Genomic DNA, 19,251 nt, shown 5'->3' on the forward strand with positions numbered 1-19,251 from the left:
GTCATTACTAAAGTCGACTCGAGGTCACGACATTCCCCAGGTCACCCATGGTATTTTTATACCATGCCACAACATACACTGCCTGCAATTATCTGACAATTTTTGGTGGAGAAATGATAATACTTAGAGAGATTACCTTTTGCTTTTAATGTAGATTTTTCTCACCCAAAAATTGTCGACTGTGTATTTCGTGGTGCAATAGCTGAAAAATAAGGTGTGTGCTTACCATGCATTAGACTGACCTTTAATTACCCTGCCTTTGTGAAGTTTTTTCTCAAAGTATCAGCACTCACTTAGCCATTGCTCCCCATAGGCAACAGGCTGACCAATCTTAGCTAGAGTAGTTGTGACAAGTAGAAGATTGGTTCTAAAAAGTGTCCAGAGTCATTAGAACGCGAATTACCACTCGCGAGAATAATTTTACAGAAAGTTAGTGGAGTAACAGACTAATAGATTCGAAAAAATTCCTAGTATTGAATGAACTAAACAAGTTATTTTGTTCAGGACTTCTAACATGATGTTGTACTACGCTCTGACAATGGGCCAGGACTTGTTCAACCTGAACCTGTACAGTTATACGCTGTTGAGTGGACTGTTCGAGATTCCAGGGGTCATTGTGGTCATTGTGATTCTGGACTATGTGGGTAGGAAGGTGGTCATGTCAGGGGCACTCATTCTCTGCTCCCTCTCTCTCATCATGTGTAGAATTTTCTCAGGTAGGATACATTCCAGACATAATGTTTTTTCCCCTCCTTATGTTTATTATCAAACAAAGTAGAACTTTTTTACATAATAATTTAGTTTTTAATTGCTCTGGAGCATCTTTTTTTATAGCTGCGAAGCTGTAAGCTGAGCGTAGCTATATTGCGGTGCTCTTGGTTTTTACGACTCGAAGAGGAGTATTGGTTTTCTCTCGGTTTTTTTTTTTTACAGGAAGTAGATTTGTTCACGCGGCTTTTTGACCTAAAAGCGAAAGTGAGAAAAGCTGTCTTGGTGAACAAATTTTCGCTAAGCGAGAGAAGTTTTTTGATCATGCGCTGCGTTTAGTGAATGACTTTTTGACTTTGAAAAGTAGTTTTTGACTGAATGGCTTATATAGATAACCGTTTTTAGCCGTTTTTTCGTCTAAGTGGCCAATTTTTTTGCTTGTAATTTGGTTTTTTCTAGAAATAATTTTTATTCGATACTATATTGAAATGCCAACATCGGAGATTGATGCCACAGTGTTTTGCAGAGCCTGAATATGGGTTTCAATTTGAAAATTGGCACATATTTTTTGATTTTTTAGTTAATTTTTGACTTTTTTCTATTAATTTCTTCATTCTTAGATCTTTTAACCGTCTTTTTGACAAAAATCAGTTCATTTGGCAACTTTCCTTTGATAATTCATATACTTAACGCCTCTCTCTACCTCGGTGTATTTTTGTTTTATAAAATTGTACATATGCTAATCCGATTTTGGTAGTTTTTTCCCGATTTTTGTCAGTTTTTTGTTTGTATTTTTATTTTAATTACTAGAAATAGTCTTTTTGTGCAACATGAGGGACCTTAATTGCGTTTTAATAAAAATTCAATCATTTTTTGGAGTTCAGTTTTTGAAAAACAGTTGAAGCTTTTTCGTAAATGCAGTCTTAAAAGTTTTTTGATAATTTTTTTTTTTGCAAAATTTTTCAATGTTTTATATTTTTGAGTTCTGCTTTTTCCAATTTTTTTGTTCTCTTCAGAAGGATAGATTTTTGTATCGGATGACTAGTTATCTTTTCTAGGTCTCGAATCTTGAGCAATGAACTGTATTTGTTTTTCTTGATTTTTTAATTTGATTTTTAACTTTTTAAAAAACAAGAATGCCTTTTTGTTACGGTGTTCCTTACATTGTGCCCATATTCTTAAAATTCTAGTTAGTATCATTCTAGCTTTGTCCTGGCACCTATTTTTTGGTATATTGATTTTTTCAGCTTCCATTTTTCATGAAAGCTGTATTAAAAGTTTTTTGACCTTTTTCTGTAAAATATTTAATGTTTCGTATGTTTGATATCTGGTTTTTCTTATTTTTTTGTTCACTTCAGGAGAATAGATCTTTATATTGGACGACTAGTTATCTTTTCTATGTCTCTAATGCTGAACAATGAAATGTATTCGTTTTTCTTGAATTTTGTTTTTTTTTATTTTTGACTTTCAAAAATCAAGAATGTGTTTTTATTACGGTGTTCCTCATATTGTGTCCATGTTCTTATCATTCTAGTTAGTATCATTTTAGTTTTGTCCTGCAGCTTTTTATGGCACACTTGCTTTTTGTTGTTTCAGTTGTTAAAAAATTGAATGACTTCAGCATTTTCTTAGATTTTCGTCATTTCTTTGTTTGCAATTGATTTCATTAAACACAAGGCAGTACGGAGAGTTTGCTAGCCAGCTTTTTCCAAAAGCTCTACCTAATACTATCTACTGCAACTTCCTTCCGGCCTTGGTGTTAATTTAAACGATTTTTTGCCTTTGAACATTTTTCTGCTGCTTGTCTTTTCTATGATTATTTTAATTTTTGAATTAGTTTTAAATCATGTTGTCTAGCATATGCAGAAAAAGGGAGAAGTATGTGCCGTTTTTTGTTTTAATTGCAGTGATTAGAACTGTAATTATAGTGGTTTTCTGATTCTTAAATTTGAGTATTCTTTTTTTTTAAAAAAAAAGATTTAACTTTCTAAGATTGTTATCTGCCGTTTGCTTTTCTGATCTTTTTGAGATCAGAATCATGAATTATTTTAGGGCAATTGATAGCCCTTTCAACTGTTTTAGGCCATCAGTATTTTGACATGCTTATCTATTTCGGATTTTTTAACGTTATCAAACATTTTCAACAACATAAAATTTTGCTGCATTTTTTTCTTGGTGACAGTGGTTTAAGTTTCACCAATTTTTAGATCAGACCAGGGGAGGTAATGAGTTAATGGTTGAATTCAAATGGTAATTGCTTCAGCTGCAATTAGGGTTTTGTTTGTGAGGTTTTGCGGCTTCGAGTCGCTTCCGGAATTCTTCCGGCTATGTTTTTTGTTTCGTCGTCTGACGCTTTATTTTCGTTTTACATTTGTTCTAGAACATTCTGTCTCGTCAATGCTTAAATGGCTTTTTCGCGCTTGATTTCACGCTTTCTGCGTGACCTAAATTGCGGTTATTCAGAAACAGAGTCTGTTCCTAAAACAAAGTTGATTGTAAGAAAACAGTTTGTATGGTCCTACAGCCGAGTGGTTAAGGCGACTGGCTGTTAATCCGGAGAGCGCCGGTTCAAGACGCGACAGGGAAACTTTTTTTGCGCCCAAAAACAACCTCCTTTGAAATAAACTTGTAAGTTTTATAGGCGGCGGCGATAACTATTATCAACTCACTTCTGTATCTTTTTCCATCGGTATTTTACGGCACGCAAGTCTATTTCGCAGCTATTCCGGCAATCTTCCGACTATTATAGCTGCGAAGCTGTAAGCTGAGCGTAGCTATATTGCGGTGCTCTTGTTTTTTTTTTTTTGTTTCGTCGTCTGACGCTTTATTTTCGTTTTACATTTGTTCTAGAAAATTCTGTCTCGTCACTGCTTAAATGGCTTTTTCGCGCTTGATTTCACGCTTTCTGCGTGACCTAAATTGCGGTTATTCAGAAACAGAATCTGTTCCTAAAACAAAGTTGATTGTAAGAGAACAGTGTTTATGGTCCTACAGCCGAGTTGTTAAGGCGACTGGCTGTTAATCCGGTGATCGCCGGTTCGAGACGCGACAGGGAAACATTTTTTGCACCCAAAAACAACCTCCTTTGAAATAGACTTGTAAGTTTTATAGGCGGCGGCGATAACTATTATCAACTCACTTCTGTATCTTTTTCCATCTGTATTTTACGGCACGCAAGTCTATTTCGCAGCTATTCCGGCAATCTGCCGGCTATTATAGCTCCGAAGCTGTAAGCTGAGCGTAGCTATATTGCGGTGCTCTTGGTTTTTTTTGTTTCGTCGTCTGACGCTTTATTTTCGTTTTACATTTGTTCTAGAACATTCTGTCTCGTCACTGCTTAAATGGCTTTTTCGTGCTTGATTTCACGCTTTCTGCGTGACCTAAATTGCGGTTATTCAGAAACAGAATCTGTTCCTAAAGCAAAGTTGATTGTAGGAGAACAGCGTTTATGGTCCTACAGCCGAGTGGTTAAGGCGACTGGCTGTTAATCCGGAGATCGCCGGTTCGAGACGCGACAGGGAAACATTTTTTGCACCCAAAAACAACCTCCTTTGAAATAGACTTGTAAGGTTTATAGGCGGCGGCGATAACTATTATCAACTCACTTCTGTATCTTTCTCCATCTGTATTTTACGGCACGCAAGTCTATTTCGCAGCTATTCCGGCAATCGGCCGGCTATGTTTTAATATAATGTTGAAAAGTCTGCTTCCATCTAACAACTTTTAGCGGAGAAGTGATTCTATATAAATGTTTTTACGGTTCAAAGAATTTTGAAATGTAGTGAGGCACTGTCTTTTTAAAACAGCTAACAATTTTTTTATCATCCAAAAGGGAGATCAAGTTCATATTGATGTTTTGATTTTTATCATTCTGAAGCAGTAAACTGAGCGAGAAACGGGTAGTGAGAAATTAGTGTCTAAACAGATTCTTCAGTCTTTTGGAAGATGTCCTGCAAATTCCTTCTCTAAATAATGAGATTGAAGCAGTTTGTAGCCTAATGTTTTCGCTAACAGTTCTCTGTTTCTTCGGCCATTTTTCTGGAATTTTTCGATTGACTTTTGAGTGTGTGAACTTTAATGTGGCCTCAATAACTATATATTTCATCGTTTTCATGATAAAAGAAACTTTAATTGCTTCACTCTGTTCTTAATGATTTCACTTATTAAATAGAAGAATGAGAACTTCGGATTTCTTTTTTACGTTGAACTGCCCTTAGTTGTATTTATGAACTAATTTTTTTCAAACTATTTTCACAGACAGTGGTGAAATTCAGTTATCGCTTCTTATTTTGCAGTCCTTGTTTCAAATTTCTTAATTCGAAAATGTTGTATATTTCTGAAATCTCTTATCGTGAAGTACTGAATAATAAGTGGGCATTGCATTTTTACCACTTGTAACATTTTTTATTTATTTTATTTGTAACGTTTGAAGATTTGGTCTTAAATAAATTTCTTCTGTTTTTTGTTTCGTTTTTAAGACTCAAAGAGTTGTAATGGTATTCTACAGGTTTTTTTAGCTAGAGCAAGTTTGCTCATTACTTGAATTTTGTTTTCCTTCGTTTCGAACACTTAACTCTGTTTTTCAATGTTGACTTCTGTTTTCAGTAGCTAACAGTAGCTTAGCTTGTGATGTACAAGAATTAGGAAGCGCCGATAATATTGAAGGAGAAGAGGCTATTCTGAGAATTTTTGATTCCATAAAATTCACCCCTACTTATCCTCAGCTACAGAATCCCCACCTATCGCTCCCACCTACTTACCCGCCCCCTAACCTACCCCCATCTCCCAACACACACACACACACACACACACACACACACACACACACAGACACACGCAGAAACATACACAACTACATATGTACCCCACCTCCCCACCTACCTCGCCCCATCTAGCCCCTCCACCTAGCCCACCACCTACCCCCAGCCCCTCTTCCACCTATCCCGATCACCTACCCACATCACTAAACTGAAAAATTGTCTACATTGTCTAAAACAGTTTTATGTGTTTTATTGAGCTACCTATTTGGTTTTTCTTCGTGTCTAATTTGATGTTCTGATTTTTGTAAGGTAGAGATAGAAATTGTAATGCACCACGTTTCGAGTTGTTTCTGGAATTCTTCTGGCTATGCTTTTAGTTAGTGCACTTTTCTTTTTCATATAAAATGTGCACTGTTCTTTTTCATTAAGAATATTCACTGTTCCTTCTTTTATTCTGTGCAAGGTTCCTTTTTAAATTTGCACTATTCCTTTTTTTTTTAAAAAAAATGTGCTGTCCCTTTTTTTAAAATGTACACTGTTATTTTTTCATATTGTTCAACGTTATTTTGTTCATCTTGTGTACTGCTCCTTTTTTAAATTTGTGCTTTCTTCCTCGTCTCTCAAATGATGCTTTTCTAATACAGTCTTAATAGGTTTTTGTTCTTGAGTTGTTCATGGCTTGTCGTAATGGTTTTTTAACGAAACAAATTTTTATTTGAATTGAAAAATGATTTCCTTTTCAACATTTTTTTTCCGTTGCTCTGAACAATACTATTAGAGTGCCTTATTATTTAGACTACTCAATGGGTTTATATTTGACAGTTATCATTTCTATATTATCCTAGGCGAAAAGGACAGTTAGAATTTTTGAATGTCTTTCAACTTTTTCGGTCAGTGTTCTAGACACTTGAAGAAATCTGTGACATATTTAGAACATAACTTACCTATAGAAGTTCACCTATTATTAAGGTCAATACCAAATTTAACTTCGGTCTGGATGTGAAAAAATTACAAAAAAATGTAATTCCTGATGTTCAGATCTTTTAATTTCCTAATAGACTTACAGTACTGTTATAATACGTATAAAAAATTGGCAATAAGATTTTCCGGAACTTTAAAAGTCAGATGCTATCACATTCTAGCTAGAGATGAAACATTAAACTTCAATTTATAAAATCAATGCAAATATATGGAATAAAAAATTGATTTTTAGGAAGCGCAGCAAGTCAGGGGTAGGTTTGGATTCATCTTGGATTCTCGCATTGATTAATTATTCGGATTTAATCGCGGTGCGGTCTTTTTCGAAGCATTTTCGCAGTTTTGATTTTAATGTTGATAAATGACAAGAGTTATTTAAAACCAGGGCTCAATTAATGAGGGATACTATTTAGAAAAATAAGTCCGAAAATATGCATTATGTCTTCAGAGAAAAGCTCGATATTTTTATGGCTTTGACTATGTTTTTACAAAAAACCTTGATTTGTTGTTTTAATTAAAGGTGAAAATGGTTTCTTAAGAGCTTTAGGGGAACCTATGCACTGCATTGCTTTCAACTGATAAATAACGCCTCTTTTGACTTTGAATATGTTTGTTTTTCAAAAAATTTCTGTTACTCGTTGAAGTTTGCCAAGCTATCTTTCGTCTTATCTCTATCCACATGTAGCTTAGTTGAAATACCTTTGAGGGAAATTTTTTCCAAGAGAAGAATAAAGGTTTTATTTACCCAAAAATTTTATATTTAAGCAAAGTTTTCTTGGCTTTCACTATGAAATTTTGAAAAAAAAATAGCAAGTTTTGCTTTTTTGCTTTCTTTTGAGGTTGTCATTTGCTCCTTTTTCAAATCATCACATCAGAAACAGCTCAAATTTGCATTGAAAGAAGACGGAAATGAATCCTTTCAACCATTTCAGCTAATAGTTTACAGTTCTTACTGCTGCTAAACTATTCTCTAGGAAAATTTATTGAATTTTTTGTTTTTGCCTTTAACTGTAGCTAAATTTTGTTGTCAAAATTTTAACAATCAAAAGCCCAGTCTTTTTATCGCCTTTCTTCTGTTAGGAACTCAAAATAGTTTATTTTTGTGGCGTGACATGTAATTTTGAATTACATTTTTATAAAAAAAATTTTGATATGAAGAAAAATTACACTAAAAGTGAACACAATTAAGCCAAACATCCCGTGTTCACACAAAGCTTTAATCCTCAATTGCTCCTCAACAAAAAACGAAATACAAAAAAACATTTTCAGTTTTGAATGCTACGCTGGAAGAGCATTTTTTTATGATACCGCTCACTTTTCTCTACGATGTATATTTTGATTGCGGCCAAAATTGTCTGATCAAAAAAATCCCAGTTGAGTATATAGTTCCTCCTCCCACAAGTGGGTTTGTAATAACAAGTTATTTTTTCAGTACTTCTACCATGGTGTTGTACTACGCTCTGACAATGGGCCAGAACTTGGTCAACCTAAATTTGTACAGCTACACGCTGTTGAGTGGACTCTTCGAGATTTCAGGGGTCATTATGGTCATTGTGATTTTGGACTATGTGGGTCAGAAGGTGGTAAGGTCTGGGGCATTGATTCTCCGCTCCCTCTCTCATATCATGTGTAAAATATTCTCGGGTATGATACATTCCAGGCATGAAATTTTTTGCCTTCGTATGTTTATTATCATACAAAATAGAACTGTTTTAAATAAAAATTTAGTTTTTAATTACTCTGGAGCATATTTTTCAATATAATGTTAAAAAAATCTGCTTCTTCTATATAAATTTTTTTACGATTCAAAGAATTTTGACATTTAGTGAGGCACTGTTTTTTTAAACATCAGCTAAAAACTTTTTTATCGTCAAAAAGGGAGATCAAGTTCATATTGGTGTGATTTTAATCATTATGAAGCAGTAAATTGCGCGCAAAACTAGTAGTGACAAATTAGTGTGTAAACAGATTCACCAGTTTTTTGGAAGATTTCCTGCAAACTCTTTTTTTAAAAAATTAGATTGAATTAGTTTGTAGCTCAACGTTGTCGCTAACGGTTTTGGGGATTATCGGCCACTTTTTCAAAATTCTTTGATTGACTTTTGAGGGGTGAATTTTAAAGTGGCGTCCATAACTATATATTTAATTTTTTTATGATCAAGAAAAATTTAATTGGTTCACTAAGTTTGTAATGATTTCATTTTATAAAAAAACAAATGAGAACTTTGGATTTCTTTTTAGGTTGAGCTGCCCTTAGTTGTAATTATGAACTATTTTTTCAAGACCTTATTTTTACAGACAGTGGTGAAATTCAGTTATCGCGTCTTAATTTTCAGGTCCTGTTTCAAATATATTAACACAAAAATGTTGTTTATTTCTGAAATCAAAAAAGAGTAATGGTATTCTACAGGTTTTTTTAGCTAAATCAAGTTTGCTCATTACTTGATTGTACTACGCTCTGACAATGGGCCAGGACTTGTGCAACCTGAACTTGTACAGCTACACGCTGTTGAGTGGACTGTTCGAGAATTCAGGGGTCATTATGGTCATTGTGATTTTGGACTATATGGGTCAGAAGGTGGTAATGTCTGTGGAACTCATTCTCTGCTCCGTATCCCTCATCATGTGTAAAATTTTCTCAGGTATGATACATTCCACACATGAAATTTTTTTGCCTTCGTATGTTTGTCATCAAACAAATTAGAACTGCTTTAAATAAGAATTTAGTTTTTAATTATTCTGGAGCATATTTTTCAATAAAATGTAGAAAAGTCTGCTTCTTCTATATAAATGTTTTTACGGTTCAAAAATTTTGGCATTTAGTGAGGCACTGTTTTTTAAACATCAGCTAAAAAGTTTTTTATCGTCAAAAAGGGAGATCAAGTTCATATTGGTGTGATTTTAATCATTATGAAGCAGTAAATTGCGCGCATAACTAGTAGTGACAAATTGGTGTCTAAACAGATTTTCCAGTTTTTTGGAAGATTTCCTGCAAATTCTTTTTTAAAAAAATTAGATTGAATTAGTTTGTAGCCTAATGTTGTCGCCAACGGTTTTGGGGATTTTCGGCCACTTTTTCAAAATTCTTTGATTGACTTTTGAGGGGTGAATTTTAAAGTGGCGTCCATAACTATATATTTAATTTTTTTATGATCAAGAAAAATTTAATTGGTTCACTAAGTTTGTAATGATTTCATTTTATAAAAAAGAACAAATGAGAACTTTGGATTTTTTTTTACGTTGAGCTGCCCTTAGTTGTAATTATGAACTATTTTTTCAAGACCTTATTTTTACAGACAGTGGTGAAATTCAGTTATCGCGTCTTATTTTTCAGGTCCTGTTTCAAATATCTTAACAGAAAAATGTTGTTTATTTCTGAAATCAAAAAAGAGTAATGATATTCTACAGGTTTTTTTAGCTAAATCAAGTTTGCTCATTACTTGATTGTACTACGCTCTGACAATGGGCCAGGACTTGTGCAACCTAAACTTGTACAGCTACACGCTGTTGAGTGGACTGTTCGAGAATTCAGGGGTCATTATGGTCATTGTGATTTTGGACTATATGGGTCAGAAGGTGGTAATGTCTGTGGAACTCATTCTCTGCTCCGTATTCCTCATCATGTGTATAAATTTCTCAGGTATGATACATTCCACACATGAAATTTTTTTGCCTTCGTATGTTTATCATCAAACAAATTAGAACTGCTTTAAATAAGAATTTAGTTTTTAATTATTCTGGAGCATATTTTTCAATATAATTTAGAAAAGTCTGCTTCTTCTATATAAATGTTTTTACGGTTCAAAAATTTCGACATTTAGTGAGGCACTGTTTTTTTAAACATCAGATAAAAACTTTTTTATCGTCAAAAAGGGAGATCAAGTTCATATTGAGTTGATTTTAATCATTATGAAGCAGTAAATTGCGCGCCAAACTAGTAGTGACAAATTAGTGTCTAAACAGGTTCTCCAGTTTTTTGGAAGATTTCCTGCAAACTCCTTTTCTAAAGATTTAGATTGATTTAGTTTGTAGCCTAATGTTGTCGCTAACGGTTTTGGGGATTTTCGGCCAGTTTTTCAAAATTCTTTGATTGACTTTTTGAGTGGTTGAACTTTAAAGTGGCGTCAAAAATTATATATTTAATTTTTTTGATGATGAAAAAAAATTTAATTGGTTCACTGTGTTTGTAATGATTTCATTTTAAAAAATAGAAAAAAATGAGAACTGAGAACTTTGGCTTTTTTTTACGTTGAGCTGCCCTTAGATATAATTATGAACTAGTTTTTCAAGACACTATTTTATAAACACTGGTGAAATTCAGTTACCGTGTCTCAATTTGCAGGTCTTGTTTCAAATCTATTATTACGGAAATGTTGTTTATTTCTGAAATCAAAAAAAAGTAATGGTATTCTACAGGTTTTTTTAGTTAGATCAAGTTTGCTCATCACTTGATTTTTTTGTTTTCCTTCGTTTCGAACATTTACCTCTGTATTTCAGTGTTGACTTTCATTATCTTAACAATGTTTTAAGTAGCTAACAGTAGCTTAGCTTGTGATGTACGAGAATTAGGAAGTGCTGATAATGTTGAAGGCAAAGAGGTTATTCTCAGAATTTTTGATTCTATAAAACTCACCCCTACTTATCCTAAGCTACTGAACCCCCACTTATCGCCCCCACCTATTTACCTGCCCCCTATACTACCCCCACCTCCAAACGCACACACACACACAATCACACCTACATATGTACCCCACCTCCCCACCTACCTCGCCCCATCTAACACCTCCACCTAGTCCGCCACCTGTCCCCAGCCCCTCTTCCACCTATCCCGATCACCTACACACATCGCTAAACTGAAAAATTGTATGCATTGTCTAAAACATTTTTATGTGTTTTATTGAGCTACCTTTTTGGTTTCTCCTCGTGTCTATTTTGATGTTCTGATTTTTGTAAGGAAGAGATAGAAATTATAATGCACCACGTTTCGAGTTGTTTCTGGTATTCTTCTGGCTATGCTTTTAGTTAGTGCACGTTTGCTTTTTATTTAAATTGTGCGCTGTTCTTTTTCTTTAAAAACATGCACTTCAAAATGTTTCTTCTAATTTGTGCACTGTTCTTTTATAAATTTGCACTATTCCTTTTTTTTTTGAAAAAAAAAATGTGCTCTGTTCACTTTTTTAAAATGTACACTGTTTCTTTTCTATATTGTGCAACGATCCTTTGTTCATCTTGTGTACTGTTCCTTTTTTAATTTGTGCTTTGCTTCCTCGTCTCTCAAATGACGTTTTCTAATACAGTCTTAATAGGTTTTTGTTCTTGAGTTGTTCATGGCTTGTCGTAATGGTTTTTTAAACAAACTTATTTTTCATGAATTGAAAAAAGATTTCCTTTTCAAAAATTTTTTCTGTTGCTCTGAACAAAGTGCCATATTATTTAGAGTACTCAATGGGTTTATAATTTACAGTTAAAATTTCTTTTATTATTCGAGACAAAAAGGTCAGTTTGAATTTTTGATCGTCTTACAGTTTTTTCGGTCAGTGTTCTAGACAATTGAAGAAATCTGTTACACATTTAGAACTTAATTTACCTATAGATGTCCATCCACTATTAGGGTCAATCCAAAATTTTACATCGGTCTGGGTGTAAAAAAAATACAAAACGTAATTCCTGATGTTCAGATCTTTTAAATTCCTAATAGATATAGTTCTGTTATAATACGTATAAAATATCGGCAATAAGTTTTTCTGGAACTCGTAAAACCAGATACTATGACATTCTAGCTATATATGAAACATCAAACGTAAATTTATAAAGCCAATGTTTGCAAACATATTGAATGAAAAGTTGATGTTTATGACCCGCAGCAAGTCAGGGGTAGATTTGGACTCTTCTTGGATTCTCGCATTGATTAACTATTCGGTTTTTATCGGTGCACGGTCTTTTTCAAATCATTTTCGCATTTTTGATTTTAATGTTGATAACTGATAAGAGCTATTTGAAATCAGGGCTCAATTAACGAGAGATACTATATAGAAAAAATGTGTCCAAAAAATACGCATTATGTCTTCAGAGAAAAGCTCGACATTTTATGGCTTTGACTATGTTTTTACAAAAACCTTGATTTGTTGTTTTGCTCTCATTTGTCCTTCTTTTTGCAGCTTCATACTTTGTCTGACAAAATAAAGGTGCAAATGGTTTTTAAGAGCTATAGGGGAACCTACGCATTGCTTTCAGCTGTTGTCTAATGCCTCTTGTGACTTTGAATATATTTGTTTTTCAAAAAACTTCAGTTACTCTTTGAAGCTTGCCAATCTTTTTATCTTGTCTCTATCCACGTAGCACAGAAACAAATTTGAGGGAAAATTTTTTCTAAGAGAAGTATAATGGTTTTTATTTACCCTATGGTTTTATATTTAAGCAATGGTTTCTTGGCTCCCACTACGAAATTTTTGAAAAGTTTAGCAAATTTTGCATTTTTACCTTTCATTTGCTCCCTTTTAAAAACATTACATTAAGAACAGCTCCAATTGGAATTGAAAGAAGACGGAAAAGAATCTTTTTTAAACCATTTCAGCGAATAGTTTACAGTTCTTACTGCTTCTAAACCATTTTGCAGGAAAACTTATTGAATTGTTTCTTTTTGCCTTTAATTGTAGTTGAATTCTGATGTCATACGGCCTATTTTTAACAATCAAAAGCCTTAATTGCTTCTGTGAAAGCTTAGTCCAATCTACTTAACAATTTCAATCCTTAGCTAAAGGTTTTAATTAATTTTGACAAATTTTTTTAAATTTTTCTTTGAATTTCCAAATGTTTGTTCTAATTGTCGTCAGAATGTAACGTGTCCTGATTACTGACAGGCTCATCAAATTGCCATTGCTCCAAAAATGCTCCAGGAGATATAAGCGAATGAATTAAACGCCTGATTTCCATTGAGACTTTTTATAGTTTTAACGTTTCAATGGCTTCAACACTCAATTCAAAAAATTTTTGCGACCTAATTTGTTGTTTTTTGTCGTCTTATAATTCAGTCTCACTATTAACAAGAACAACTGGTTACCCGAAATTCTGCAGATTTTTTTTTTTTGTTTCAAGCTGAAAGATTATGATTGTTTGATTTTTGGAACGTGTTTGTTATAATAAAATCTGTGGATTTTTCAAATTTTTATTTTTATCTTATTTTTTTTTCATTTTTTTAGTTTGACCACCGTATAGAAAGGTTGACTCCTCTTCCTAGTGAAACAGGGTTGCATCCCTTTTCTCGTCATCCAATCTTTTTTATTGTTTTATTTTCAAATAATATTTTCCTGGTATCGGTACTACGCATTTTCATAAAATGAAATTTTTCGGTATAGGCCAATTTCCTAAGTTTTTTGTTTCCTTGTTACATTAGTAAACTTTTGTGGGGGCTTTATTGGCGTTGAAAAAATGCGTAATTTAAGATATTTAATGTTCTTCAAGTATAACCTAGGGTTTTAACGGTTATAGAAACGTATTTTTGAACTTTCTCCATTTTGATCTTATCTGCTCATCATTGACAGGTCCTATCCAATGAAGTGCAGGTCTATTTGTTGAACTTAGGTTTTATCTGATTCCACATTCATTTTTTGATTCCACATTCAAGTGTCTTTTTTGATATAGGCTCCGAGTTTTGGTCAAAATTAATGTTTGCTATTATTTGATTTTTTATGTTATTCTTGTCTAGTACTCCCATTTATTGCAAGTCTCACTGGCCATCTAAAGTGGAATTAACTTATTCATTTATAGCTTTGCGAAACAGTATCTGAATCTTAAAAAGTTTTAAAATCGCCCCCATACAATCCAGGAATTTTTTTCAATTAGTTGTTTAATGAACGATTTGTGAATAATTGGAAGTTTTCTTGGTAGACAAATTGATGAGCGTGGTAGGAATATTATCTGCTAACGTTCAATACTGCTCTACTGAATTTCCTTCTTAAGTTTAAAAATTGAAACGACATATCCATTCCTTACAAGCCAAATTCATCCTACTGATAACAATTTATCAATTACCCAATCTCGCCCTCTCACTCCCTATTTAGTCCTGTCCCCTAAGTTTCTAATCTTTGCCTTCAATGCTTTAAACTGGAAATCAATGCTTGTCCTCTTGCAGCGTTTTTTTAAATTGAAGAAGAATTTTTTCAGGACTTGAGCGATGACTTCGTACTAGTCGAAAATTACTTAACTCTTCGAATCTTGAGCCTTATTGTAATTTAGGTTCGCCGCTGTTTTTTAAATCTATTATCAGTGTTTTAATTTTTTCAGTTTTTTTTCCTGGATAAGACTGCATTTAATATTTTTGATTTCTCAAACCGTATGATTTCTTGAATTTTAGCGTGGTAGTTTTTGGGCTTTTGACAAAGAAAAACTACGCCTACTTCTCACGACTTGAGGAGGAATGTTCATGGTTTTGCAGGCCTATAAAGAAATCAACGGTAAAGAATTTTTTGTGACGTTGTTTTATTAAGATCAGGTCCACACAAATTAAAATTTTGCACGATGAATTTAAATTTTTGACACTTCTTTGCGCATTCGAGCGATTTATTGACTTATAAATCCCGAGCCAATTAGTGGTTCGATCAGTTTTCTTGAAACTTCAAGAGGCTCCATTACGTCGGCAATCCTACTTATCAGCCTTGTCTGCGTTTGCGAACACGAGTGACGACGCTTTATGACTACTTTTCGCGTGGAAAAATATGGTTGAATTGTGGACAACAATCACATTAAATTTGCGGACAATCCTTACAATATTCCGTTACTGATCTCAAATTTTCTTTTTTATGTCACCAATGTGCGCAATTTATGAGTAGGGGTATGTGATCACTGCACATTAACCTTGATAAGAGTTAGCAATTACATCCCACTTGTTTTCCTTAAATCAGTTCTGGAAACCGTGCGTGGAATGTAGTTACCTTGGCGCAGATGTTAGTCACATAAATTTGTGGATAAAAGAGACACAGATCAGTCGACCTGTCTCGCTTGTTATCAAATTCTGCAATCGCGAATATCAGTGACGAATATTCCCAAATTTGATCAATTTTGACCTAGTTTCTCTTACTGGAACTGTTGTCCTCGAAAGCCTGTAAAGCCCAATATTAAAACATGGGGATCGGACAATGCTGACATTCGCAAGCAAATTTGCTGGCTCAAAATGTAGGTTTGGCGACGTAATCTCTAGGCGTACGGGTAACGGCTCAAAAGTCGCTCAGCAGAAAGATCTTTTAAGCTTGAGGAGAAACTTTGAGTTTTGTTATGTTTAACGGTTTTTCTTTTCTACGATCATTATCTCATTCTATCCTTCCAAAACTCAATCCTCCACCGCACTCTTGCGCGCAAATGTACCCTATTTAGATGTCACTGCCGCTTTCTAATCCCTTTTGATATCACAGTTTTCTGCCCATACCTCAGCGCACTAACTACAAACAAAGGGACATTGTTTCCTGTCAGTCAGGAAAAATATGTCCGACCTACCCGACATATCCGGGTGGAATGATGTGTGATTGTGTGTGTGTGTGATGTGCGTGTGTGTGTGCGTGCTTGCGTGTGTGTGTGTGTGTGTGTGTGCGTGTGTGTGTGTGTGTGTGTGTGTGTGTGTGTGTGTGCGTGTGTGTGTCTGTGAGTGTGTGTGAGTGTGTTTGTGTGTGTGTGTGTGTGTTTGTCTGTGTGTGTGTGTGTGTGCGTGTGTGTTTGTGTGTGTGTGTGTGTGTGTGGTGTGTGTGTGTCTATGTGTGGTGTGCGTGCTTGCGTGTGTGTTTGTGTGCGTGTGTGTGTGTGTGTGTGTGTGTGTGTGTGTGTGTCTGTGAGTGTGTTTGTGTGTGTGCGTGTGTGTGTTTGTGTGTGTATGTGTGTTTGTGGGTGGGTGGGTGGTTTGTTGGGTGGGTGGGTGCCCTAGTCGAGACCTGGAATTTATGAAAAGACCTATTAATTCCGGGTAGGGGGTAAATATTGAATTAAATTACACGGTCGAGGACCCTAGTTAATTTCGACGCTAATTCTTTCCATAAGTCCAGCCAAATTCTTTTCATATGCAAAAATGAGGCAAACTAAAAAGTTCCGACAACATTTGGGTTCGATCTCGTGACCTTCTCAATCTTAACCCAATGCTTAACCAATTGCGCTACATGTCCTTATCTTTGAAGGAAATTGAAAACAAGTCATTATATCGGTCGCGAGCGTAATTCCAGGACATGTTTTATTGTGCAGCCAAATTCCAGAACACCTTTATTGTCCAGCCAATTTCCAGAACTCCTTTATTGTCCAGCCAAATTCCAGGACGTATGTTTTAGTTCCAGCCAAAGTCCAGGACATCACGTTAGGTCCAGACAAATTCCAGGACGTATGTTTTAGTTCCAGCCAAAGTCCAGGATATCACGTTAGGTCCAGACAAATTCTTTTCATACCCAAAATCTGTCGAGGACAGTCTTTTCTTACCTTAAATCTTTCGAGGACGTTCTTTTATTAAATCCAGGTCTCGACTGGGGTGGGTGGGTGGTTGGATGGGTGGGTGAGTTGATGAGGGCGTGCGTGGGATTAGGGCGTGAGGGTGAGAGGGTGGGGGTATCATTAACAGAAAGGGTGATCTGTTGTTCGGCTCCTACCCCCAGTGTTTTATTGCCCCCCCCTACAAATTTTTTACTGTTATACAGGACGGTACTATGTAGAAAGAAGCTCGCGAGCTTGACGGGCGTAAAGATGTAGAGATGTATGCCCTCTAAGCTGGGGGGGGGGGGCAGGGCTGAAACAGTATAGATCCAGTACTGATTACTGATAGCTGGAACTAGTCAATACTATCAAATTACCCCCATTAAAGTTCTGTGTACTTGTTACATATTCATTTATAGATGACAATTCCCCTCCCCCCAAAAAAGAGTCGGATTCCTGAAACTCACTTTGTACGTGTGATATTTTAGTGTGTTCAGGTATTTAATTGTCCCAATTGTTCAGGGTTCAAGAATTTATTATAGATACAAAAATAGCTCTGCTGATCTTCGCCTCACTCAGTAAGCTGTTTGTCACTGGATCTTATGACCTCGTATTCTTATACACTGGAGAACTGCTTCCTACACTCTCAAGGGCAACAGGTCAGAGCAAATTTTAATTGATAGAGATTACTCATTATCTATCCTAACATTTTTTCCCGTTAAAGTGTGCTTTTCCCTCAGTTTTGGCTAAATTCTCCTAAATATATGCAGATCCATTTTTGATTTTTGTAACTTTATTGGTCAAAAATTGCTCATTTTCATTTGGCGAGTTAAATATTTCTGGTTTTCAGTTTTAAATACATTTCTGTTGTATTTTTTTATAGCGCCTATTTGTTCTAATCTCTTCGAACACTTTATCTCACATGATGTTAGAAATTTCTATAATTTTTTTTCTAAAAACAACGGTATTTTCAAATCACAGATGAGCCTCAGTACTCAAAAATCACTCAGTTCTCAAAAGACACCATCAATTTGAAAGATGCCCTAAGGTTTAAGAGATTAAATGTTTGGGAAAATGTGACACAACTTTGGCTCAATGGAGGCTCAAATTTTTGCTTTAAAGCTATCAACTTTGTTCCAACGAAAGAAACAATTCGGATATAAGATATTCACTATTACAAAAACTGCTGAATTAAGATGCAAACGAGCAGTATTTTTTGTTTGAAGATATTCCGTCTACATTTCGCGGCGCGCGAGTCAGCTAAACCAACGCTTGAAATGCCGTATTGTCTAAAACCTACAATAGTTTTTTTTTGAAATCGGAGTACAAAAAACATGTTTCAATATGTTTCTAGAGATACAGGTCAATTGCTTCTCACTTTGAAGTCGAAAAAGTAACATACACGAAAAAAATCAAAAGAGTCTGAGGGTTGTTTTTATGTAATTGCACCCCATGACAAGCAAACATCTGTGGAAAAAACTTACCTCATCCCAAATTGCTCAACCCTGGGCGAGACTGAATGGTTATCGTGTAAGATCTTACAAGATTCTTGCAAAGAAGGTTTATCTTGCAAGATCTTGTCTGACGAATGTTTATTTTGTAAGATCTTAAAAGGCAAATGTTTATCTTATAAGAGTCTTGCAAAATTAAACGACTGCAAAACTGTTGTTACTTAGCATCTAAGAAGGGGACCAATACCCTCAGAGTAGGACGACGGCACGCACGCACAAAAAGTGACTGAAACCAAAATCATTAGTCACTGATCTTACGTACAGTCATGAAAATGCCGTTTTGCTACAGAAACCTAACTTCAAACACCAATCTTTGCTTTCTTTCTCAAGAAACCTACTCAATGAAATAGAAACAAACCAGCACAACGAGTGTAGATTGAAGATGGAAGTACTTATAAATGAATTCATTAAATTAATATTTTTTACGATAAATCTTCAGCAATTAATTATGATAACAAATTATGAAATAATAGATTAATTCAGTAAATTAAATTTTTTCAGATTTTTTTTTATTAATTAATAGTAATTAACAAATTATGCAAGTATTGTGTTTAATCGTTTTCTCCAAGTTGAGCTCTTAAATACAGATTCCTAGGATTTAAAGCGAACGGATACCTTATAAGACTCATTTTAAACCAAACGGTTATCTTGTAAACTTCCTCCAAGGAGAACGATTGTTTTAAGACAATTGGTTATCGTGTAAGATTCTTTTAAGACGAATGGTTATCTTATAAGATCTTGTATGGCGAATGTTTATCTTGTAAGATTCGATCAAAAAATCTTGTAAGACGATGCATCCTCTTGTAGGATTCTGTCGGAATCTTCTAAGATCTAACATGATAACCATTCGGAGT

General features: G+C 34.7%; 1 protein-coding gene across 2 annotated transcripts in view; it reads left to right on the forward strand.

Annotated features, from left to right (window-relative positions):
* LOC142344291 (organic anion transporter 3-like) overlaps positions 1-19,251 on the forward strand; it is a 42,861-nt gene that overhangs the window by 19,898 nt on the left and 3,712 nt on the right. Inside the window, exons 8-9 of one of the 2 annotated variants that reach the window (XM_075395876.1) lie at positions 505-716; positions 17,417-17,545. In XM_075395876.1, coding sequence (XP_075251991.1) covers positions 505-716; positions 17,417-17,545 — 341 coding nt within the window. The remainder of the gene's footprint in view (positions 1-504; positions 717-17,416; positions 17,546-19,251) is intronic. The other variant, XM_075395877.1, reaches the window with a different exon arrangement.

This window comes from Convolutriloba macropyga, chromosome 8, assembly GCF_964194025.1.
Source record: "Convolutriloba macropyga chromosome 8, txConMacr16.3, whole genome shotgun sequence".
Taxonomy (NCBI): domain Eukaryota; kingdom Metazoa; phylum Xenacoelomorpha; order Acoela; family Convolutidae; genus Convolutriloba; species Convolutriloba macropyga.